Source organism: Prenolepis imparis, unplaced genomic scaffold (assembly GCF_030444845.1).
Source record: "Prenolepis imparis isolate NDT839.2.m4 unplaced genomic scaffold, iyPreImpa1.0 SCAF_9, whole genome shotgun sequence".
NCBI lineage: Eukaryota > Metazoa > Arthropoda > Insecta > Hymenoptera > Formicidae > Prenolepis > Prenolepis imparis.
Window position 1 is genome coordinate 15,978,174 of NW_028141167.1, and position 25,880 is coordinate 16,004,053.

The window sequence follows — 25,880 nt, forward strand, 5'->3', positions numbered from 1 at the left end:
GTATGCGACAGCTTTCTTATATTATAATTTTAAATTTAGTCGATCGAGGTACGAACGTGGTTCGAAAGTGGTTCGAAGGTGGTTGATCGAGGTACAAACGTGGTTCGAAGGTGGTTCGAAGGTGGTTGATCGAGGTACAAACGTGGTTCGAAAGTAGTTCGAAGGTGGTTGAACGAGGTACGAACGTGGTTCTAAAGTGGTTGTGGTTGATCGAACCTCGATCAACCACAACCACTTTCGAACCACGTTCGTACCTCGATCAACCACCTTCGAACTACTTTCGAACCACGTTTGTACCTCGATCAACCACCTTCGAACCACGTTTGTACCTCGATCAACCACCTTCGAACCACGTTCGTACCTCGATCAACCGCCTTCGAACCACTTTCGAACCACGTTCGTACCTCGATCAACCACCTTCGAACCACTTTCGAACCACGTTCGTACCTCGATCAACCACCTTCGAACCACTTTCGAACCACGTTCGTACCTCGATCAACCACCTTCGAACCACGTTTGTACCTCGATCAACCACCTTCGAACCACGTTCGTACCTCGATCAACCGCCTTCGAACCACCCTTCGAACCACGTTCGTACCTCCGATCAACCACCTTCGAACCACCTTCGAACCACGTTCGTACCTCGATCAACACCACCTTCGAACCAACCTTTCGAACCACGTTCGTACCTCGATCAACCACCTTCGAACCACTTTCGAACCACGTTCGTACCTCGATCAACCACCTTCGAACCACTTTCGAACCACGTTTGTACCTCGATCAACCACCTTTCGAACCACTTTCGAACCACGTTTCAGTACCTCCTCTGCGTTGATACCACTGCTAAAGCTGTCGCATACTGAAATTAATACGAGCACGTGCGGACATATAATACTTGTATGTGTGTGAGGAAAATGAGAGAACAAAGAGAATATTATTTCAATAATAAAAATTTATTCAATAAAAATTTATTCAATGAAAGGGTGTGGTGATTCATTGTGATGATTCGACCACCAATTAACACAACTCATGGATACATAAAATAATGTATTATAAACATTTATTTAAAATATCTGTACACTGTTTATTTTACAATATATTTATCTAATAATTTTATAAATAAATACATATATACATATAATATACATATAATATACAGTTTTTACAACAAATATTATTTACAAATGTATTTTATAATGTCCCCATGGTAATGTATCAGTGGTTTCAGGTATGATATACCGCTTGTCATCGTGAGGACTTAGAGCAATTTTCGTCTCGCGAATGGTGTATACTTCATGCAATTTCGATCTTATACATGACTGACTACGTGTCATTTCAATCTCTTCATTCAAACACCGCGTGTAATCATCAAACGTTATCGTTCTCGCGACAACGTTACTCTTGACACCTTTTACTTTTTTGATATCTTTCTTACCATCCACTCGTAATGCATACATTTTTGCTCTAAGTCCTACAAATTCAGTCATTATCGTACCGTTATTTTCATCTTTCATTAGAGCTGGCACCTTTTTATTCACAAGCGGTATACCGTACGCATTGTCCGCAGTGTAATCGCTCGTATCAAATTTGCTTACGTCGCGCTTTATATTCTCATATACGTCTTCGCATTCGATGTGGTATATTAGGCTGTCTGTGTCGGTGTACATTACCCGACATTTATTTCGATACAGTGGTGACATGTATTCATGATGAAATTCGTATAAACATGTCTTCGAAATGTCGAGTATGCACATACCGACATAGATTGGTTTATAAAATTTTACTTCGAGTTTACGTAATTCTATGGCAATTAAATTTTCCGAAAAGATGCTTCTGCTGTGAAAATTTGGTTTCGCAATCATTGCCTCTGCACCGTATCTCCCTTCCCATTGTGTGATGAGTTTTACATCAACACGATTACGCACATTTTCCATCGTTTTGCCGAATACTGCATTATTCATCAATTTGTATAAATTTTTTTCGAAATCATTTTTTGCTTGCATTCTAAATTGTGTATTAAGTTCGATATAATTTCGAAGCCATGGAGATTGTGCGAATTGTAATATGCGATGTATTTTTGTAACTTGAAGACCGTGACGCATACATTGCTGCAGGTTGCGGTAGTGTATCACGTAACGCTTTTTATCATATAATGTCGCGAGCAGCTTATCTTCCCGCTTGCCTGATGGCTTGTCGCGTGTCGGGCAAAACGGTAGATCAGTGTGCGCATTGTGAAGACATTGTGGATATTCTAAATCTACTTCAAGGATGTAGCCTGTAGGCGAATCGAGCGCGATAGATGATAAATTGAAACTAGACATGTCATCGACCCATCGAAAATCTGCATATGGCAACGGTTGACACATTGCCCATCCATACAAATTATTTACATCGAAATACATTAGATACGAAGATGGTTTCGATGAATCGTAGGACTACATGTACTTGTTATTAGCGTGTGCATATCTGTTTGAACATTGACTTAGACCGCCGCGTATACCCCGTTCTATAAACATAACCATGTCGATATCGGTAAGCAATTCGAACGTAATATTTGTATGTTTTAACATGGCATCCCACGTATACCCGGGGAGAGTATAGTAATACGCGGGGTCGAGCCCATAACTCTCGATACATTTATTCCGGAAATTTTCAAAAATGTCGGCTAATAACAAGACGTCAGTTTTTAAATACAGATCGCTATAATCGCCCAGCGTTCGAATGGAGAACCGCTCCCATACGGTTTCGGCGTGCGCGTAATCGTTCTCGGATACTGTGTCACCGGTCAAGGAACTGTAGAATGATTCACGCGGTGGTAGACACGTATCATGCAACCTTTCAAAACAGTTGATGTATTCGTATGGAAAGACACCTTTCCGTGTTAATAAATTGAAATTTTCGGTGGATAAATTTTGAAATTTTGATTTTAAATTTTTGAGTTTATCTTTACTTAGAAATGATGTCAATTTGTCGAGACTAGTATTGAGAAATTTATATGAATCGATAAAACGTAATTTAATATTTCTGGATTTGTCTTCTGCAATTTGAACATTTTTTGTAAATGATATATATTTTTCTTTAGTTATTGGAAGTAATTCGATTCCCCCTTCGAACGCTGTAGCTATTTCCTTAATTATGAAATGTGAGTCGTAACCGGATAAATTATGAAATACTATTGGAATACAAAAAGAGTTTTTATAATTTAAGTTGCAATTTGAGTGTGCTGGACCTCTGTACCGCCCGGTCAGATGGCAATGATCGCGTACGCGTGTATCATCTTCTGCAAACGGTTTTTCGCATATATGACAATACGTCGCGCTATGAAATTTTTCCCACTCGTCAGATGTTAAATTTACCATGGGGACGTTAGTTGGAAAAATATTCTTTACGCGTATCGCTAAATTTTTAAGTTGTTCGGAAAACCACGAAATGCAATCTACACTACGGCGAGAATAATACTCGGATAACGAATCGTCATATGAGCAATGTACATAATATGCTATACTAAATACTTGGTGATGTTGGTATAAATTCTTTTCTTCTTCCTTCTTATTCGTCTTTGTCAGCACACATTCGAGGTCTGCGTATACGACAAAAGGAAGTCGCTCTTTGCGATTAAAGTTGTTGAACGCGAGCCACTTGTCCTTATCGCTCGGTAATCGGATAGCGCAGTCATTCATCTCTCCGCAGTCTACCATATGTGATTGCCGTTTGTCTTCAGACCCGAAATAATGCAAGCATCTGTAATTGATAATAGCAATTATAAACACTTTATAATTATTTTATGATTATTTAATATATAATTTGCAATAAATATACATACCGATCGCAGATATATTTTCTACATTTGTCTTTGCTCAGTTGTGAGCTCACGAGCCGGGAGAGATTCTTGATCCATGCGAAATGTCCAATGTTGTTGCTGTCTTCCACGTACAGCAAGTTGACGTGTCTGTCTTTCTTCTGCTCACTGAGACGTATCGAGACAATGTTCTTTTCTTCAATGCTGTACACATTTATCGAAATGTTGTTTGATAGTTCAAACTTTTTGATTTGATTCACAGTCACTGGAAACTCAATGTCTTGGAGATTGAGTACTGTCGTATAATGTGGATATGAAGATTCCCGTTCCACATTTCTTTCTGCGGGAAATAGAGCTGCGACCACCGCACACGCAAAACATGCAGTGTCTTTTGATTTCACGTTAATCACTGCTCTCTTCATCATTATTTCTCGCGGTAATTTAATGTGACATCCCGCACGCATTGGATTATACTTGTTTATATTTACAGTTAAATTGTTTATTCGCGATAATGCCCAACCACTATCACGTTCTTGAAATTCTTCTAGCGATGCTAGTGTGGGCTCGATAACGCGGCGTTTGTACCAATCATGTAAATCGGAGGTGCGAAAGATTTCAAAGTTTTTAGTGTTGACACTTTTATTAGCGCGCTTATCGCCTGACACAAACTCACCATTAAATATAGTGTTCACTTTTACACTAGTGTGTTTTTGCAACACTTTTTGCACGTGTTCGATCACAATGTCTTTGGCATCCTCTAGAAATTGACGAGGTTCGATGTGGTTGCTGTTTATCACCGCACCAGTCAAGATGCGGCTCTCGAACGCCGTATCAATCTCTCGCCATATGAGTCCGATGTCTCGCGAACTGCTTCCGGCACCTGCTTGTACAAAACGTCTGCGTACCGAATTCTTCAACCCTTCGAGACGTGCGATTTGGGAGACAAGCGATTGTCGAACTCCGATCGGTAATCGTGGACGTTTTATTCGACTTTGTTCTTCCAGCGCTTCGATGTATTCGTCACATTGCTGCTCCCACACAATGTATTCCTCCACCGAATTCACCCTTGCTGATTGCTCCATCAAACTTGCTTCCAATTGTGCCATTTTTGAGATGCTCTTGCTGAACCTCTGACAATGATACTAACATAGTATGTCTCTTTACCATCCTTTTTATTTAATCGTAGAGATCATTGGCACTCGAGTATGTTGCACTTTGTGATTTTGTTACGTACGAATGATGTATCGACCTTGAAATTGATACATTTTTTGCACATTTCGCGAGATTCATCTCAAGATGAGAGCGGCCGTACATTGGCGCTCGAAAATTTTAATTATGTTGCATTTTCTTGTGATTTTGTTACATACGTTTTGAACACCTGGGGATGATATCATAGCAGCCGTACATTGGCGCTTGAAATTGATACATTTTTGTACATTTCGCGAGATTCATCTCAAGATGAGAGCTGCCGTACATTGGCGCTCGAAAATTTTAATTATGTTGCATTTTCTCGTGATTTTGTTACGTACGTTTTGAACACCTGGGGATGATATCATAGCAGCCGTACATTGACGCTTGAAATTTTGAATATGTTGCATTATTTTACATTTAATATTTCATTGAGGATGATGTCATAGCAGTCGTACATTGACGCTTGAAATTTTGGATATGTTGCATTATTTTACATTTAATATTTCATTGAGGATGATGTCATAGCAGCCGTGCATCGGCGCTTGAAATTTTGAATATGTTGCATTATTTTACATTTAATATTTCATTGAGGATGATGTCATAGCAGTCGTACATTGACGCTTGAAATTTTGAATATGTTGCATTATTTTACATTTAATATTTCATTGAGGATGATGTCATAGCAGTCGTACATTGACGCTTGAAATTTTGGATATGTTGCATTATTTTACATTTAATATTTCATTGAGGATGATGTCATAGCAGCCGTGCATCGGCGCTTTGATGATTGGTTAAAAATAATTTTGTGTCAGCAATAATCCCCACCCCATTGCTTTGTATCAATAAAAACTTGTAATAATGATTTAGTATTGTATCAATCACTTATGTGAAAGGTTCTTTTAAAAATGTACTCCGCCAGCATGAATTATTACGTTCCAATACAAGAAATGTCTAAGAATACAAGTGACAAGTAAGTTTCGATTCTTTTTTTGTCAAAATAAAGATTTTTAAATAATGATTTTTAAATAATTTTTGAAATATTGTTCTAATTATTTTTATAGCATTCAGCGTGCGACTCGTATACTTGGGCGAAGATATGCTCTAACCGCAACATCCTATAAATATTTGGAAATAGGAATCAGCGTTGGAGCTGTATCATATGTGGAAAGCTCTTGGTGATAATCGAGGCAACCACATAATATTGCCTATTGAAACATGGATATCACTAATGCGGAAACGTGCGGACATTGAACGATTTTTACAATCATCTCAAACTCCATTACGGATTCGAGATCTAACAATAGAAATTGTTAAATATCGGATTCAAAAATTGTAAAATTAACATTATCCAATAATTTTTTATATATGAAGTCATCGACTCTATTACATTTATTTGAGTTTGAAAAATGTATAGATCATGTGTATTTCTGGCTATGTGAAAATACTCATCTTGTGAATGAAAAATTTAAACAATTTGCAACTATTTTACAACGCAATAATATTACTAATGTATGTGATGCTGTAAAAGTGATACGCGAAAGTGATGCGTACGATAGTGAATCACTCATAGATTGTGAAATATTAACATGTGTTGTAAATGATATTCTTCACGATGTTTGTAACAAATAAAATATTTTTTATTGTTAATCTATGTTTAATTATTTCTTTCCCAATAAGATATAGCTAACAAAACTATTTCTTCGTTCTCTGGAGATTTAAAAAGTGATGAGCTAGCTGAGACATGATACTCCAGTTAGAACAAGAGAGATGTAGAATTAAAATCAAGAGGGGAGCAACATTATAATATGTGTCCCATCATAAAGTTTCTGATAGTCTTGAATGTAAAATGGGTAGAGAAGTTGTGATGGATAGAGAAGATGTAGTGGATGATGATGATGTGGTGAATGATGATTAGATGATAGTGATTGATGATATATCAGACGTTGATGATATATCAGACGTTGAAATGGAGCGTGAAAAGGTATTAAGATATAAAGTTGAGCCAGTAACTTCGGTAGTGAAGTTGTTAAAAAATCGTGAAATTGGTCAACGAAGTCCTAATGCAAAATCGTTGCATCAGTTTTTACGAGATCATGAAAAGGAAACATTGAATGCCTGTTCTTGCAAGCATGCGTGTTTTATGACATATCCCCTATATTGTCCTCCAAAAAAGCGCAAGCTTCATCATGGCATTTTTTGGAAGATGTTCCATTGGGTGAACTAATATTTACGCGTCCAATAAATCTGACGTCAAAAGGCTGAGATTATCATGTAAGTTATAAATTAAATTAAATATAAATTAAATTAAATATAAATCAAATTATCTATTAATTATAAATTCTTAATAACATTTTCTGTTATGCAGGAGTCCCCTCCCAGCAGTCGCCGCCGCTTCTCGCAGCATCTCGCATTCGGCCGCCCAACCATTATCCAGCCACTTAAAGTTCATATTTTATATTTTATATTTTATATACTTTTATTTTTGATTATATATTTTATATTACATTTTATTTTATATTATATATTTTAAATTTTTTAAATTTACACACACACACAAACATTTTGTAAAATACACACATACACACACAGTTATAAATAAAAATTATTTTAAATATTAAAAATATATTTTATTTTAGAATAGGTCCTCTCTCCTTTCCTCCTATTAAAATCTTATTAATTAAAATTACTATAAATATTATTAAAAAAGTCTCTCTCGCGTCCGCCTCTCGCGCTCTCCTTCGCTGCATCAGCTCTCGCGCTCTCCATCGCCGCATCATCTCGCAACATCTCTCTCTCGCTCTTGCATATACGCCTCGCTTGCGTCATCTCTCTCGCGTGCGCCTCGCGCTCTCCTTCGCTGCATCAGCTCTCGCGCTCTCCTTCGCGTCATCTCGCTACCTCTCGTCATCTCGCGCTATCTCTCTCGCTCTTGCATATACGCCTCGCTGCAACACCTCGCGCTCTCCATCGCCGCATCATCTCGCTACAGCTATCTCTCTTTCGCGAACGTCTCTCTCGCGACATCTCTCTCTCACGTTCGCCTCGCGCTCTCCTTCGCGTTCCTCTCTCCCCGCGGACCCCTTACCCAAAAAGTTTCATGCGGTCTTTCGCGGATTCCCCTCCCCCCGCAGACCCCTCACCTACAAAGCTTCATGCGGTCTTTCGCGGACGCCTCCCCCTCCCCGCGGACCCCTCGCGGACCTGTCACCTAATTCGCGGACGCTTCCCCCTCCCGCGGACCCCTCGCGGACCAGGCACCAAAATCGCGGACGCTTCCCCCTCCCCGCGGACCCCTCGTGGACCCTAACCTCGCGGACGCCTCCCCCTCCCCGCGTGACGTCATTCCCCCTCCCCGCGTGACGTCATTCTCCCGCGCCATGGGTACCCCTCGCCCCTCACCCCCCTCATTGCCCCTGAGTTAGAACCCGCCTAGTATATCTACTCTAGTAGCGTCAAAAACCGAAGAAGAGCATGAAGTGCACTTACAAAAACTATTTCAACGATTAAGCGAATACGGGCTGATAATAAATCCGGCAAAATGTGTCTTCGGGAAACCGCAGGTTAGGTTTTTAGGATACCTGGTAACGACAGAAGGGACGAAACCTCTACCAAAAAAAGTCCAAGCTATTCAAAACTTCCCAAAACCAACAACGGTGAAACAGATGCGCCAGTTCTTGGGGGTGCTAAATTTCTATAGCAGATTCATCGCCGGAGCAGCAGAAAACCAGGCCAAACTGAATGATACTCTTGCAGGACCAAAAACGAGAGAGAAGGTATCAATCAACTGGACAACGGAGTTGGACAAAGCCTTCATAAAGGCCAAAAATAGCCTTTCAAGAGCCGCGCTATTGGCTCACCCCGACCCACTAGGGGAGCTCGCCGTTACAACAGACGCCTCTGATACCGCAATAGGAGCGGTAGTACAGCAGAAGAGTGGAAAAGACTGGCAGCCGCTGGCTTTCATGAGCGAGAAGCTGAGTCCCACACAAAGAAAATACAGTCCTTATGACAGGGAACTCCTAGCTATATACACGATAGTCAATTATTACAGGCACCTGCTGGAAGGCCGGAAGTTTACGATATACACCGACCACAAACCCTTGGTATACGCCCTCAGACAAGATCCACTCCGCAGTTCCCCTCGCCAAACACGACATCTAGAGTTAATCGGGCAGTTCACTACAGATATCCAGCACATATCCGGAAAGGACAACGTAGTGGCAGATACCCTATCAAGAGTGAAGAGCATACAGGGAGCAGTGGATTTCAAAGAGCTGGCAAAATCCCAAAAGGAAGACGAGGAGCTGCAGCAACTACGGCAATCCGACTCGTCATTAAAATTGGAGGAAGTACCAATACCTGGTACAAACGTAACATTGTATTGCGATACGGAAGCTCCAATCCCACAACCATTCGTGACAAAACCATATCGCAAGACAATCTCCCAGTCTTTGCATGGTTTATCACACCCAAGAATTAAGGCTACAGTCAAGTTGATCACAAAAAGATACGTGTGGCCCGGAATACAAAAGGATTGTCGACAATGGGCACAGACTTGCATACAGTGCCAGCAAGCAAAGATAACAAGACACAACAAAACGCCAACAGGGGTATTCCAGACACCTACACACAGATTCGAGCATATACATATCGACATTGTGAGGCCTTTACCAAGCTCAAAAGGTAACAAATATTGCCTAACGATGATAGATCGCTTCACAAGATGACCGGAAACAATCCCATTACCGGACATAACAGCAGACACAGTAGCAACTAACATCTTTGCCACTTGAATAGCAAGATTTGGAGTTCCAGCACGCATCACCACGGATCAAGACCGGCAGTTTGAAGCCGATCTATTCAAACACAACTGACCGGATCAAAACATTTAAGAACAACAGCATACCATCCAGCAGCGAATGACATGGTGGAACGATTCCACAGGCAACTGAAAACTGCCATTAAATGCTACCAAATCGAAAACTGGGTAGAGATCCTACCAGTAGTGCTGATGGGGATCAGGTTAGCCTGGAAAGAGGACCTACAAGCAACCGCGGCGGAACTAGTATACGGCGAACCGATTAAGCTGCCCGAGCAATTCTTACAACAAGAAAACCCGGAACAAATAGAAAATCGAGGGGACATGCTGGAGGAGTTAAGAAAAAACCTACAAAGCCTGAAACCGCAAATTAAAAAGCATCGGCAAACAGCAACCTTCGTCTTCCAAAATATAAAGACTGCATCTCATGTCTTTCTAAGAAAGGAGTTAAAGGGTGGAGCCTTACAACTACCATATGAAAGACCGTACAAAGTAGTAAAAAAAGAGGAAAAAGTAATTACGATACTAAGAAACGGCAAGGAGATCAAAGTATCAATGGACAGGATCAAGCCAGCATACATACTTAATGAAGGTAACGCCTCCATGGAACCAACAAAGGCCAAACAACTAGAAAGGCAAATCATTCCGGCACCCACAGAAATAAAAACAAGAAGCGGAAGAACATCGCATAGAACAATACGTTTTCAACCGACATAAATACTGCGAAGAGGGTGATGTGGCGGCAAAAATGCGCCACTTTATGTCTTTCCCGCGAACACACAACTCGCGGCGCAATATGCCCGGGAGCGCGCCGCTCGGACGCACAGTAACGGGCGCCGCCGCCAGGCGGCGCAGCGCGGAAGTGAAACCAGTAAGCGAGATCCTCCTACGCGGGTATATAAGGAGACCCCCTGCGGTGAGTCGGAATCTTTTTCTCTCGTTCATGGCGCCAGTCGCTAGGGACCAGAAGAAAACTTTTGAAGGGACTCTTCTCCCACATACGCCCTCGCAGAGGCGTAAAGAAGAGGACGCCACTATTCGGCGGAAGACACGCCCCATACCGCTGTATAAATTGGCGAAGCGGAGGCGACGGAGTAGCAGCAGTGATGCCAATTTCAGGGCGCGCAACGAAGAGTGGGGGGTGCAGCGTACGTGTGAGCCGCTGCGCTAAAACGCCATAAAACACCCCCACTCTACCCCCACTCCTACGATTTGGCGTGTTGCGCGACCTGAAATTGGCAACTCTGAGCAGCAGTTCGACTCGGAGTTCTGACGCGAACACCTCGGGTCCTTCTAAGGATTCCTACAATTCCTATAATTCTCGGGCTCGCGGTAAACCGCTGAAGCGATTTTCTGGCGTCAGTCCGCCGGAACAAATCACGTGTCAACTCCCTGGCGTCAATACGCCGGAGCAGACCTTTGATCTAATCCCTGGCGTAAATCCGCTAGAGCAGCCAGTTAAACGACTTTCCAGCAGCTATACGCCCAAATACTGGGATACCTCACGAGACCCACGAAAAAAAGGACTCTCGCAGCCCCTTGGAACCAGGAATAAACCTAACCAGGTCTCCGACGACGACCTATACCTCGAGACGCAGGCTAGTCCACTGAACAAACTCCTTGGAGTCAATCCGCAACATTCGGGACCGGATACTCCCCCGCGGATAATTCCTTGGAGAGTACCTCCGCATATCGCTCCGCTGAAAAGATCTCCGGTCAAGACGTACCGAGACGTGGCCACACAGACTAAGAGGAAGGGTGGCCGACGAAAGAAACCTAAATGTTGCTACAATAATAATTATTTATGTAATAAGGAAAACTTAAAGAACTAAATAAATGTCGAAAAGAAATCTCAGAAAAGGAAGTCAACATAAACACGTATAGATTATTTATAGACTCTTGTGCCAATCCACATCCTAAGCGCTCGTCACCTAGATTAAGTCTATAATAGAGTAAGACTCTACAAATTGGTGTCCCCGACGTGATAAAGGGAGACGAGCGTATAGCACGATTGGCAGTCAAGGCGCCCTCCTTTTGGCCGGAAGAGCCAGAACTTTCGCTCAATTAGAGGGCCAATACACCCTTGGGGGTATAACTCAAGATGCCACGAAGTACTGTTACGTACTCGCACACATAGAAACGCGATATGCCCGAGAAATGGATATCGTTATACAACCTCCGGCCGCAGGAAAATACGAAGCAGTCAAGAATTCAACGGTTAACTGCTACACAAGAGCAACGAACTCGTCAGCTTTTAGAGCATTAAGAATTGGGAGACCGCAAGCTCTCCCAATTCTTGAGCCATCTGCGGACCCTAGCTGACGCCAACATCCCTGAGCAATTATTAAGGACCCTATGGATGAGTAGATTACCTACACAGGTACAAGTCATCCTAGCAACTGAAGACAGATTAGAAGACGTGGCGGAGCAAGCAGATCGGATTATCGAGGTGACCAGCAGGACCACGGTCGCAGCCGCTACCTCTACTCCAACGAACACTTCACTAGAAGAACAAATAAACTCATTAGCGCAACAGGTGGAAAAGTTAACGGCACAGGCCGCGCGCAGTCGTGTACGAAACCAGTCCAGAAACCGTACAGCGAGAGAACGGTCAAAAAGCCGAACAAATAAACGAGTAATCGCGGATAGCAGTCTATGTTTCTACCATCAACGCTTTGGAGAAAAGGCAAGAAAGTGCCAGTAGCCATGCAGCCATAAGAAGGAAAACGAGAAGAGCGGTCACTGATGGCGGCCAGCAACCCAGACCCAACCCTTCGCCGCCTAATCACAACAGACAGGAAGACCAAAGTGTCATACCTAATAGACACCGGATCTGACCATTCTGTGTGGATAAACATATATCCACACAGAATGGTCAGAGGCCCACTACGTCCTAACACACACCAATTATACGCTGCAAACGGCACAATCATCCGCACCTATGGACAGATAACGTTGGAACCAGACTTCGGATTAAGAAGGCAGTTCCTATGGCGGTTCGTAATAGCCGACGTAGCACAACCAATTATCGGAGCAGACTTCCTGTCCTACTTTCACCTACCAGATTTGCGAAAAGGACGGTTAGTCGACGGGGAGACAGGACTATCTACACAAAAATACCTAAGCACGACAGAAGTAGGAGGAATCAAAGCAGTAACGGGGAGCACCAACTATCACAGTATTTTAACCACCTTCCCCAGTATCCTCAAGTCAACCAGAATTAGAAAGGAGAACCCCACAACACAGTCCATCATATCCAAACCACATCGGGACCACCAGAAGGATGCCGACCACGCCGATTGGCGTTCCAAATTAGAAATTTAAAACTGAGATACATATATGCATATCTTTATACGTACTTGTATTAGTTTCACTAAATATCGGTATATATGTATGTGTGTGTATATATATACAGGGTGTCCCATTTTAATCTATCACCCCTCGTAACTTTGCAGGAAAAGATCGTAGAGAAAAATGTTTCATACAAAAGTTTTTTGACTTCGAGGGGGACATAAGATGATGTCATTGGTTTGACCTTGAATAGTCATTTGAAAGTCACGTGAAAATCATCGATGTTTTTTTAAATGGAACCCCCTATTTTTTATTGTATATTCTTGTAATCCTTGTCGAGACGTTTTCAAAACACTACCTATGTGGGTCTTTTGTGCAAGCCGTTCCCAAGATACGAAGCTTCAAAGTTGACATATTATCGGCATTCGCATTATACGATGTACACCGCGGGGAGGTTGTTCAGTCGAATTTGTGCGCGGTTTACGCATGGCCGTACTTAGGGCCACAGCGCCCTTATCGATAATTCGCGATAATCGTTTTCGGCGTTAGTTACGCCGTGTTCTTGGTGGCTTCGCCGGTCCTTGGGCCTCGTACTATCCGGCGAGCTGGCGGGGATCAATTTTCAGCCCCGCTGATTTGCAGCTCGACAAGATCCGCCCTCGTTGATCCGGGGGGGACTTCCTCGCCCTTTCGCGGTACTTCCTCGCCCGGTTTCGAGGATCGGCGCGCTCCGCGCTGTAACGGCCGTGCCCTTAAGTCAGCCGCATGCCAATTTTGGTAAATACGGCTGCTTCCGACCGTTTTTGTGTCCCTCTAAGGCTGTCGTTATTTCTCGTCCTCGACAACGGTATAAAAAAAATATAAACATAAACGCGAGTTAATAAATATAATTTCGATATCGCAAGACGTCTCTCCGGGGAAAATCGGTGGCTCTCGTTCTCTCTCTCTCTCTCTCTCTCTCTCTCTCTCTCTCTCTCTCTCTCTCTCTCTCTCTCTCTCTCTCTCTCCTCTCTCTCTCTCCTCTCTCTCTCTCTCTCTCTCTCTCTCTCTCTCTCTCTCTCTCTCTCTCTCTCTCTCTCTCTCTCTCTCTCTCTCTCTCTCTCTCTCTCTCTCCTCTCTCTCTCTCTCTCTCTCTCTCTCTCTCTCTCTCTCTCTCTCTCTCTCTCTCTCTCTCTCTCTCTCTCTCTCTCTCTCTCTCTCTCTCTCTCTCTCTCTCTCTCTCTCTCTCTCTCTCTCTCTCTCTCTCTCTCTCTCTCTCTCTCTCTCTCTCTCTCTCTCTCTCTCTCTCTCTCTCTCTCTCTCTCTCGCGCGCGCGCGGCGCGGCCGCTCGGCCCTTGCCCCGCGATTTCGGCTGGAGGGACGCGCGTCGTGACGGCAACGTCACAATATATATATATATATAAGTATATATTTACTACGTAAAACTGCAAATTTTTTACATGAATAAAAATTTTTTAAAACTTTTTTTATAATTTTCAGAGAGGGAGATATTATATATGATGAAATATTGGATTTCGTTGTGCATAAAAACAAAGTAGCCCAAGTAATAGGATATAAAATGATAAAGAAATTTATTCTTTATAATGTACATTCGTCATCACCATTTTGATTTGTAAATGGTCTTCTAAGATTCTCTGTGGAACAATTATCAATAAGGTTACTTTAAAGCAATTGCAATAAAATATATATGTCGCAAACACTTTATTTAATTTTATCTTTTTAAAAAAATTGCGCGCCAAGTGAAAGTAGAAACTTTTGTACTAGTGGAAAATTTAAGTTGCAAACCTATAGAGTCGTATAATGAACCAGTGAAAAATTTAAGTTGCAAACCCATGTAGAATAGTATAAAAATTAAAAAATTATTAAAATTAATACAAATAAAAAAAAATTAAAAATTTTAATTTAAAAAACTAGGCACTGCTAAATTTCAAAATTAATTTTAGCATATTGTTTAATTTAGCAGTGCCTAGTTTTTTAAATTAAAATTTTTTAATTTTTTTTTATTTGTATTAATTTTAATAATTTTTTAATTTTTATACTATTCTACATGGGTTTGCAACTTAAATTTTCCACTAGTACAAAAGTTTCTACTTTCACTTGGCGCGCAATTTTTTTTTATATTATTACTTTTGTAGTACGATCTACATGGGTTTGCAATGGATAATTTTTCATATGATTCTACATGGGTTTGCAATAGGTAATTTTTTATATTACAATTCTACATGGGTTTGCAATGACTGATTTTTCATACGATTCTACACATGGGTTTGCAATGGGTAATTTTTCACTACTGGCGTGCCCATACTAGGCGCCTTTTTTTACCTTTTTTTTAAAGGTAAGTTTTTATAGGGATATCATTCATTTTTGTATATGATTTAGATTTACTAGGGTTGCTCAAAAAATGCCATTTTTTTCAGAAACTATTTATTAAACAGGTTTGAAATGTTTTTAAACATACATGGATATTTCTTCTTTTTAAATATATATTATTTTTTAATATAATCTCAATCAACTTCTATAACCTTATACCAGCACGATACAAGTATATGTATGCCTTTATTGTATCAACTCTTGTTTTTTCTACGTAATCATGTCATCACAGCTTTAATCATCCCCTCATCATCTTCCCAATCTTGTTTCGCAAAGATCTTTAAATTATATGTTTAACACAGTTTAGCGATTGCTTCCAATATTTAACTTTTTAAACCACTTAATTAAATGCACTTCGCGAAATACGGTTTGGAAGATGAAGAGGGCGTGATTCAAATGTGAAAACATGGTTACGTGGAAAGGACAAAAGTTGGTACAGTAAAGGGAAATAAATACATATAATGTATTGTACTGGCATAAAGCAATAGAAGTTGATTGAGATTACCATGTATATTGTGTAGAAATTGTTGAATAAATATTCTGAAAAAATAATGTAGGGCATTACTTTTTGAGCAACTCTAGTACTATTTCAAAAGATTACAATGTCCTCATTCTGTATCTATAATGTAAAACATATTTAAATCATTAGAATACGGACATATATGCAAAATATACTGTTTCTTTATTTTATATTAACAATTATATACTTATGAAAGAAATAGTAGCATAGGATGGCAGCGTAACAAGAAAGTAGTTATTATTGTGAAAGAAATATAGAACATCACATATAAGTAGTATTGCATATCACATGTATGTAGTATACATTGCAAAATGTAGATCCTTCTATTTCTTTCTTGAATACATATTTATATAATGATATTTGCAACTACTTTCTTGTTACGTTACCATTTTACTATTTCTTTCATAATAATAACTACTTTCATGCTACGCTACCATCCTACTATTTCTTTCATAAGTATATAATTATTGATATAAAATAAGGAAGCGAATAATAAAAGCTAATAATAATAAATTACGTAAAGATGTATTTTTGATAGCTCATAGCACTCATAATAGTGCTATGATTATCTTTACATTATTTATTATTATTAGCTTTTATTCGCTTCCTTATTTTACATCAATAATTATGTACTTATAAAAGAAATAGTAGGATGGTAGCGTAGCATGAAAGTAGTTATTATTATGAAAGAAATAGTAAAATAAAATGGTAACGATACATGTGATATGCAATATACTACATACATGTGATAAGCAATACTACTTATATGTGATATACTATATTTTTTTCATAATAATATAATAATAACTATTTTCTTGTTACGTAACCATCCTATTATTTTTTCATAAGAATATAATTGTTAATATTGTTATAAGAAATATAAAATAAAATAATTACTTGATTCTTATAAATCTCATCTTCTTCTATCGATTATGACCCTCTGGCTGGATTCTCTTATAATAAATAAAAACGAGCTAACCGCACATTTAACCTATGTCACATGTCACATATCACATACACGTTATATATATTATATATATATATATATATATATATATATCTATACATAACCCCGCACGTTGCTAATATCGCGGAGCGCCACTAACGCCGCCTGTGTCAAACGTGAGAACTGTACAAGATTACCACTACATGCATCTATTGCATGTGTGTTTACGTGTGATATACGTGTATGCATGTGTTGTATACGTGTGTTACACGTATAGATACTATATACTATGTATGCGTGAACGACGATGACGACGTGGACGTTTCTTACAAGAAATTTTTCATATTTAGACTTTGCATTATGATATATCCGCTTCCAAAGCATGTAGAGCAAAAATAAAGACACTTTCATTATATAATTCGATCTCAATCTATCGATTAAACGTAGTAAGAACTCGATAGCTTCAGCCGTTATATGAGTAATATCCGACTATGATATCTCAAACTGTCCGATTCGCGTAAAGATACACGGTGCCTCGCTTCTGAGGGGTCGGCTTCGCCCAAACTAGGCGCGTGTCTCTTGATATGTGTATTATTCTGCACGCACATAAAGCAGACAAGAATGTACTGTTGTATCTATCCTTGTCAGCTGAACATATTGCAGCCCTATCTATCGCGACATCACGCGACTAATCTACTGCTCTGCTTTACTCCTGAGCCACGATTTTGCACACACACATATGTGTGAAAACTTTACTGATATATAACTTTTTTACTAGACTAGTAATCGCATTTTTAATTGTTCACTAATGTTCCTTCATGTTATCCCAACTGCGTGAGCTAAATCTTATGCACAAACAAACTGCAGAACTTTTTTATTAAATAGGTATTGTTACAAGCTGACACAAGAAGCCAATAACAAAACTTTAATTATTTAACTTTTCTTGGTTTTTTTATGAATTATATATGGAATTATAGTTCGCGCAGTCCGTTCTTATAAGAACTTTAATCGTGGGATTTATTGATCTGTATAGTCGATAAAAAGATATCGCAATGCAATTAACATTCGCATTCGGTCAACATAGACCATCTCCGACATCCTCTTAAGGGGATGCTGACGGTTCTGCCTTACCGACCGAGCAATTTTTTCTTTTAGACAGGTTATTCTTTTTATTGGCAGTTTGCATATACAAAATATGATCAGAACGAACTTGGAATTGGATAAAGGAATATAAGTGAATGTTTAGATATCAATTTACAAGCCTAAGTAAAACAGAATAGCTTGTCTAAAATTTTTGTGCATATGTGTGTGTGCACAAAATCAACTTTAGCGTATTGTTAAATTTAGCAGTGCCAAGTTTTTTTAATTAAAATTCTTTAATTTTTTAAAATTATATTAATTTTTAATTTTTGCATAAATTTTTTATTTTTTATTTTTTATTAATTTTTAAATTTATCTTTTGTATTATTTGTTTTATATTATCTTTTTTTTTATTATTACAATTCTATATGGGTTTGCAACTTTCAGCGCAAAACGAGGTTCAACTCACCGGGTATTTCGGAAGCGAGGTTTATAATTAAACGACTCCATATAGATTTGTCATTTAATTTTTCACTGATACAAGTTTCTACTTTCACTTGGTGTAATTTTTTTAATATCATTACTTTTCTCTAGTACGACTCTATATGGGTTTGTAACTTTATGTTACACCTGAATCAATCTACTAGATTTATTATGGGCCAGTTCAGATAAGTTTAAAAGAAAGACATATGCCATCTGACAAGAAGTTGAAGCAACCGGCCTTAAGATTCATAAAAATTGATAAAAATATGGGAACAAATAAAAACACAAACCATCAATTTTTCCTATTTCGAGATTTTTATTGCAAATTGTGCCTGAATATATCATCCAATTGCTCATTAATCATTAATTCCTGATCTGCGATAAAACTCTTTTTTACACATTGCAACATTAGAGTTTAATCCCATTGAACGAACATTTTGCGTTACAGTTTTCTTGCATGCAAGAACTCGTCTTTTTCTACGTAGAGACCTCTGATGTGATATAAAAGTGCAAGATGTTGCGTTTGTTTCGCATCCGAATCGTTTCCGTATCATCAATTTGATCTTCTTTTTGCATACAAATATGATAAAAGTGAAGATATTCTGCAGGATATCCACCAAATTAGTAGTATACCAAACGTATTCGGGTATTCTTCCAAAAATCCATGTCACTGTCATCACGGACCATTTAATGCCCATCACGATAAATAGCACGATAAATAGTTTCAGATATAGTATTAACCTACAAACAATATATACGTATTTATATTTGTATATCTCAATAAAAATAATCAATATTATTTATCAAGTTATCTTTAAAATATAATAGAATAAATCCAATCCTAAAAAGGAAGAGAAAAATAGTATAAAATTTAATTGTTTAAAGAAATTTTTGAAAAATAAGATCTTTATGAAATATATGCATTTATTAACTTTATTCTCACTATTTGCCACATTTCAAGAATAGCAAACTTTATTGAAAAAACACAATTAAAGTCACATAGTAATATGTTTATCTTTCTCTATAGATTATGTAATTTACAATTTAAAATTACAAGAAAGAGAAGAAAGGAATAAGCACACCGAAAAGGTGTGTTGCTTCCAAATAATCTCCTCTTTCTTTCATTAGTAATGCAGATCAGTTCAATATGTAATATGTATGGTTGGCAAAGATATTGATCAAAATGTATCGACATAAATTTCATTAACTAAAAACATGTAAGATCACACATCGGTGCAAAAATGTCTGATAACAGACCATTTCTTATTGTTATTATATCGCTTGCTTTCCGAATCTGCTAGACGAAAGCTTGTATCTTTTTCGTAGCCTTTGATCTTTAATGCCGTAGCGATGGATAAGCAAACGCTACTAATGATACATACACTTTTGAATCCATAATAATACAGTGCAAACGCTTTATCATCTGTAAGTATGATATGTAATGAATTGTTATACTGTTTCTCACAATATATAGAAATACGATAGCATTAATAGAATTATCTGTCAGAGACGTTTACTTACTATGGAACCAACAATCTCCTAAATGAAATTCCGGTCGCCAAATCTTTGGTACGTATTCGGAAACAGAATCCATGATGACACAGACAATAGCAAAGATAAAGGAAAAACCCCATGCATAAATCGCATAATACATAAACTTTCTTTTCTCTCGTTGTTTGACGTTTCTTTGTAACGAACCGAATCCTCTGTAATTTATACAACATAATTAACTAATTATATATAAAAAAAATCAAAATGTGAAAGTTACAATGATTAATATTCAGAAATTATTTACATTATTATAGTATATATTGTGACGTTGCCGTCACGACGCGCATCCCTCCAGCCGAAATCGCTGGGCACGGGGCAGAGCGGCCACGCCACGCGAGAGAGAGTACGAGAGCCATGCCGATTATCCCCGGAGAGACGGTTTGCGATAGCGAAAATAATAGATTTTAATTCGCGTTTTATTTTTATATATTTTTTATATCATATTGGAGAGCCTTGCCGAAGACGTACCAAAATAGCTCGGACCAAATAACGAGATCGAATACACGAACGACAACCTTGGCGGAACAAAAACAGCCTTGTTTATCCAACGGGAAAAGTTCGGCGAACACAAGGACGCAACCGTTACCGCACAAAGCGCGCACATCCTCGAGACGACGCAGGGACGCACACAAAGAGGGCGAATAACCCACCCGCACCACCGAGACTAACAATAAGAATTATTCGACCGCCATTCAGCGGAGCCGGAAAAGCCAAATCAGCCGTGCCTCTGAACATCACGAGGCACTAGGACCGACGAGGCTACCGAAATAAGTAGTCATTAATTAATGCCGGGAACAATTAGCGCGGGTTATCGAGAAGGGCGCTGTAACCCTAAGTACGGCCGTGCGAAGTCCGTGCGACAACGAGAAGTCGTGCGACGCGGTAATTGGGCGGGCGTCCACGCAACCCCTTTCGCGCAGGATTGAGTCCCGATATCGATTCGGGTCGGTAGATCCGACACTCTCGTACTGCCTGTCGTGTTGGTCGCGTGTCCGCTCTCGAGAATCAGCTGGCGGTATCGAGGATCCAGGGAAACGCTGAGGGACCGAAGGCGGATAGAGCTCCCCAGGAGAGAAACTTCATATCAGTGAGGCTGCCCGTGCCGTAAGAGTAGAATTACGTTCGCGTAAGTCCGAGCCTCGATCGTTCTAACGCCGTCGCGAGTAATTTTGGTGATTTTGGCGTTCGCGAGGGCCTAGCCCGAAAATTCGTGATTTAGCGTTTGCGAGCGACCGGCGTTAAGCGACGAGAGCCTCCGAGACCGTCCGTCCGTGAGTTCGAGTACGCGGCATTATCGTCTCTCCGGGATTTGGTCGGGATTGCGTATCGCGACTGTGCGTTGTCGCACCTTTGTGGAATCTCGTAGTGCGATCGAGAGAGTTTCGTTATCGTGCGAGAATCTCATCGCGGAAGCAATTGCGATCCGATTGAAGGGCGTTCGGGAAGAGAGTCGCGTACCGCGTTTACGGTAGTGAGATCCCGTGATACTCGCAACCATCGGCGAGAGAGCGCGAGCGTGAGAGAGATCACGCGAGAGCGCGAACGCGAGAGTGAGAGAGAGAGCGAAATCCCGGCCACGGGCCGTCGGAAGGATATCGGATTGCGTCGCGAGAGACGATTTCGTTCTTAATGTTAACCGTCTTTGGGTTCGTTTAACGTTCGCACTTGAATCGTTATTTTTAGTGTGAGTTGTTATTGTTAGTCCCGTTATTTTATTATGATTTTTTTTGTAAATCTTAGTTACCGTTATTAGCATTCGAAGCGAGGACTTCGTATTCTTTTGGCATTGTCGAAACACTTTATTTTCCGCTCATTTTTGTATTATTTATATTTCTTTATATTTCTTTATATTTCCTTTTATAATAAATCTCTATTATATACTAGTGTGAAGTCTATTACGTCGTTTCTTTCGTGTATCGTTTCGTCCCGTCCAAATTATAGGTGCGGCGATCAATTGCTTTCGCGATTTTGATATTTAGCTACTGACTCGTGTCGCGGCAATACCACCCTGCCCCTCTACCGTTAGGTGAGCTAATCGGCCCGTAGCGGGATTTCGGCCAAGGGTTTTGCGTTAGATTTTTAGTGTCTCGCGGATTGACACGTGTAAGATCGCGTCTGGCGCCTAATTCTTTAGCGTCTCGCAAATAGTCAGATTGGCGTTCCGCTGCGGCACGCGCGGAGCGACTCAGACCCTAGTTTCCGCGGCGTGTGAACCGTAATTAATTTCGTTTTTGTAGACGAGATCCAGCTCCATTCTTCCGGTCTACCGCGCGCGAATCGGAAGAAAAAGTCGTCGCAATATTTACATTATTATTCTACAGACACGAGAAAAATAATTTAAATTTTTATTCAGTTTTAAGAAACAAATTCTTGACAAAAAAATCTATTTTTGTTTAAAAGTATCGTATTGCTTATACATAAAAAAGGAAGAAATAAAAATGAAATAAATATCAAATTTGCATAATGTTAAAAATTCAAAAAAAGTTTGTTACATATTATATCGCGAATTATTTGACCACATTATAATATTATAAATATGTAAATTAAATATATAATATATATGTATTTATTATCTAATACGCCATTTTTTCAATTAACTTGATTTTAACAAAATAAAAACTAATCGTTTAAAAACTTGATACAATAATTGAAATTTCCAAGAAAACTTTTTATCTTAAATTTCAATTTAAGTCTATTATTTCCTCTTTACTTTTATAATGAAGTCAAATAGTTGGTTTTACACTATCACGTACCAACATAAAAAAATTTTGCTTGATTAATTCAAAATGTCGCGTATCATTCCGCTTTGTCTTTACGTTGCTGGTATATATAATATCAAATTCATTTATATATTACACGAAATGATTTTATCACGTCATTTTGTATAATATAAAGCAATTCTATAAAGGTATATTAAAATTAGAGGTAAGTTAAAACTAAAGTATAATATGAAATAATTAGCAACTTACCTGAATGTCCACCACATAACAAAGCTCATCATACTTAGCCAGAAGTAAGCCGACATATAAAAAAAGTAGTTGAGGAAAGCTGTAAAAATGAATAAAAATAAAAACTGTAATAATAAATAATATCTTATTAACCATTAAACGTGTATATTAATATGCAGATATTCAAAGTCATCACGTTTTTGATTTTACATTAAAAAATAGAGTTACTCTAACTTTCTGCACTAAAATTTACACCAATATTTAATAAATGCTACTGATATTAAATTAAATAATGTTTCAAGACATAACTCTACAAAATTCAATAATACAAAAAAGTATACATATATATTGAGGCGAACTCAGATTAATTATACATTAAAATGCATATAAAATTTTAATTTTATTCACTATTAATCCTTGCCTCTTTTTTAGATTTTGACAAATCATATATTTAAATTATTAAAAGGATTAATTACTATACGAATATACAATATGCTTGACAAATATATACGCTGTATACATATAATTATATGATTTAAATATACTGTACCAATTGTAATACAAACGGGATATTGTACATCATCCGCTTTGATTATATAATTCACAGTGCCAATTGTGTTTGCAATGGACAAAGCACCGCTGTAATTGCGTAACATGAAGCCGTGTACATTTCGGAGCTCTGGCAATATGGAATACACCAGAAATATTGGCAACAAAAATAATATAGATATTATATGATAGTTCACATGTATGATGTTTGCGTGAAAATTCGAGGAAGCATTATCAGTTGGAGACATTAAAAACTTGTTGATCTCGTCTTCTGTTTCTGAGCAATAAGTCATTTCAAATTTATCCTCTTCCATGACAACGAGACAAGATGATGTCCATTTAGCAAATATTTTATAATAAGATAAATAAATAGATCCGTTGGCAAAAATCATGTAATCATACTGATGACCATCGGGAAGCAGGGTGCGATTCTTTCCCTCGCACGAATCGTAGACGGCCAGCTGAAACAATTCGTCCACTCTCTTATCGCTCTGCATTAAATCGTTCGTGCATCCGTACACGTTCGGGAAAACGTATTTAATTTTTTCGGGAATGCATTTGTCGTCATCTATCCTCATACGATCGCCAAGTGGACAGCAGAACAAAATGCAAGTAATATTATGGCACATTTCGTATGGAATAATGTTGCTTTTATTACTATCTTTACTGGAATTTTCAAAATCTTCATTCGACATAGAATCATTATTTCCAATTAAATTTCCATAAACTTTATGTAACGTAAAATTTTTTTGATGATTAACATTTATTGAATTCATGTGAGATTTCATTGGCATTTGTTCATCATTTTCATGATTATGTATAAAATGTGTGTCCAGTTTATATTGCTTCGAATTAACATCCTCGCGATCGTTATTCATAGAAATAGTGCGAAATTCATTCTGCATTTCATATCGCGTATCGGTGATAAACTTTTCGTACAAATCATATCGTGATGTTTTTATTTCGTCACTATAAATTGTTGTAGATTCCACGTCAACCTCGTATCGTATCGTCAAATTATCATCTCTCACTTCATTGTTGGCGAAATTTTGCTGAGAATTTATTGATGAAGTTACGAGAAGAAGTTCACAACACAAAAATGCAAAATTTTTTCCACACATTATTTTAAATAAGTTTATACTTTAGAGTAATTACATAATCAAACCAGTCACGCTTTCACTATTCATCATTTATAACATAGGTTTCGAATTTTAAATAATTAAAAAATTTCATGTTATATAAATTTATACCTTTGCTTTTGTAATAAGTGCACGAAAGAAATGCGTTAAATCTAAAATATGCAAGTATATATTATAATAATATCAAATTATCTTTTTTTTGTTCTTTTCTGCGAAATCTCGAAAAATCGATCTGATTTTATACTAGTTAACGATTGCGCAATTAATTTTTAGTTATCTCACTAGATTCAATATAAAATTTATACTGTATCACTGTATCCGGCTTTGTCTTCTCTTTCTGAAAGAGAGAAGAATGCGCAAGAAACATGTTCCATGGGAGAGGAGATGAGACTATCGAGGACGACGAGTTGTCGATAGTTTTGCGAGGAAACACTGTCTGTTTACTACAGTCAAACTATATACATACATATAACTTTCACACAAGGAAAACAAAAAAATTATTGAAATTTCTACTGACGGTAGCTTGATCAATCCAGCTGCAAAATAAAAATACATTTTTGACTGATTTTTTTTTTTTTTTTAGATATAAACACTTAAATAAAGAGCTATTACATTTTTTAAACTTAATAATACTGCTAAAAATTAAAAATAGATTGATAAGCAGCAACAGTCAAGTAACATAATTTTTTTATTTTTAAAATTTATTTTTTATTATATTATAAATTATTTATTGTAAATTTTATATTTTAATATTTATATGAGATTTTAATTATTAGGTTTTAAATATTAGGTTTTAAATATTTGTATATGTAAAAATTTCTTTTAAATAGTAATTAATCGATAACACATGTGTGCGTGTGTAAGAAAAATTTTATTTATTCCACAATTTTTTATTAATCTCTTCGTTCTTTCTAAACTATAAAAAAATTTTGAAAAGATGAAATTACGTTAATGTATCAGTTTATTGTTATTATTCGTCAAATCTTGTATAGTGCTTGCAAAGATAAAATAAAGACAAACTACTATTTTGAAACCGGTTTAAATTCGATGCTCGCTAATAGTTATATTGTGACTGTTTATTTCATTGAGAATTAAAAATAGTCATAGATCAGATGTCGCTGATACTATTTTAATTTCTTACTTCCGACTTTTGATGAGGAAAAGACATCTTTCAAAAGAGTTCATTGATTTTTT

At 38.1% G+C, this 25,880-nt stretch overlaps 3 protein-coding genes across 5 annotated transcripts; 1 reads left to right on the forward strand and 2 right to left on the reverse strand.

Annotated features, from left to right (window-relative positions):
* Positions 1-3,792: 3,792 nt before the first annotated feature.
* On the reverse strand, positions 3,793-4,905 carry LOC145941146 (uncharacterized). The gene has a single exon (XM_083047051.1). The coding sequence runs from the start codon at positions 4,903-4,905 to the stop codon at positions 3,793-3,795; it is 1,113 nt and encodes a 370-aa protein (XP_082903177.1).
* A 5,009-nt stretch (positions 4,906-9,914) lies between these two features.
* Positions 9,915-10,526, forward strand: LOC145941147 (uncharacterized). Its single transcript, XM_083047052.1, has one exon. It carries the CDS (start codon positions 9,915-9,917, stop codon positions 10,524-10,526), a length of 612 nt encoding a protein of 203 aa, XP_082903178.1.
* Positions 10,527-18,805: 8,279 nt separating this feature from the next.
* LOC145940703 (G-protein coupled receptor Mth2-like) lies at positions 18,806-25,303 on the reverse strand. 3 transcript variants are annotated; one of them, XM_083046149.1, is made up of 6 exons: positions 24,992-25,303; positions 23,549-24,599; positions 23,020-23,098; positions 20,021-20,205; positions 19,757-19,922; positions 18,806-19,240 (listed from the first exon to the last, which is right to left on the reverse strand). In XM_083046149.1, exons 1-6 carry the CDS (start codon positions 25,058-25,060, stop codon positions 18,856-18,858), a joined length of 1,935 nt encoding a protein of 644 aa, XP_082902275.1. In that variant the 5' UTR covers positions 25,061-25,303; the 3' UTR covers positions 18,806-18,855. The 3 variants fall into 3 exon arrangements, with proteins under 3 accessions (XP_082902275.1, XP_082902276.1, XP_082902277.1); XM_083046150.1 differs by having other exon boundaries at positions 24,798-25,300; XM_083046151.1 differs by lacking the exons at positions 19,757-19,922; positions 20,021-20,205; positions 24,992-25,303 and having other exon boundaries at positions 23,549-24,786.
* Between the last annotated feature and the right edge of the window lie 577 nt (positions 25,304-25,880).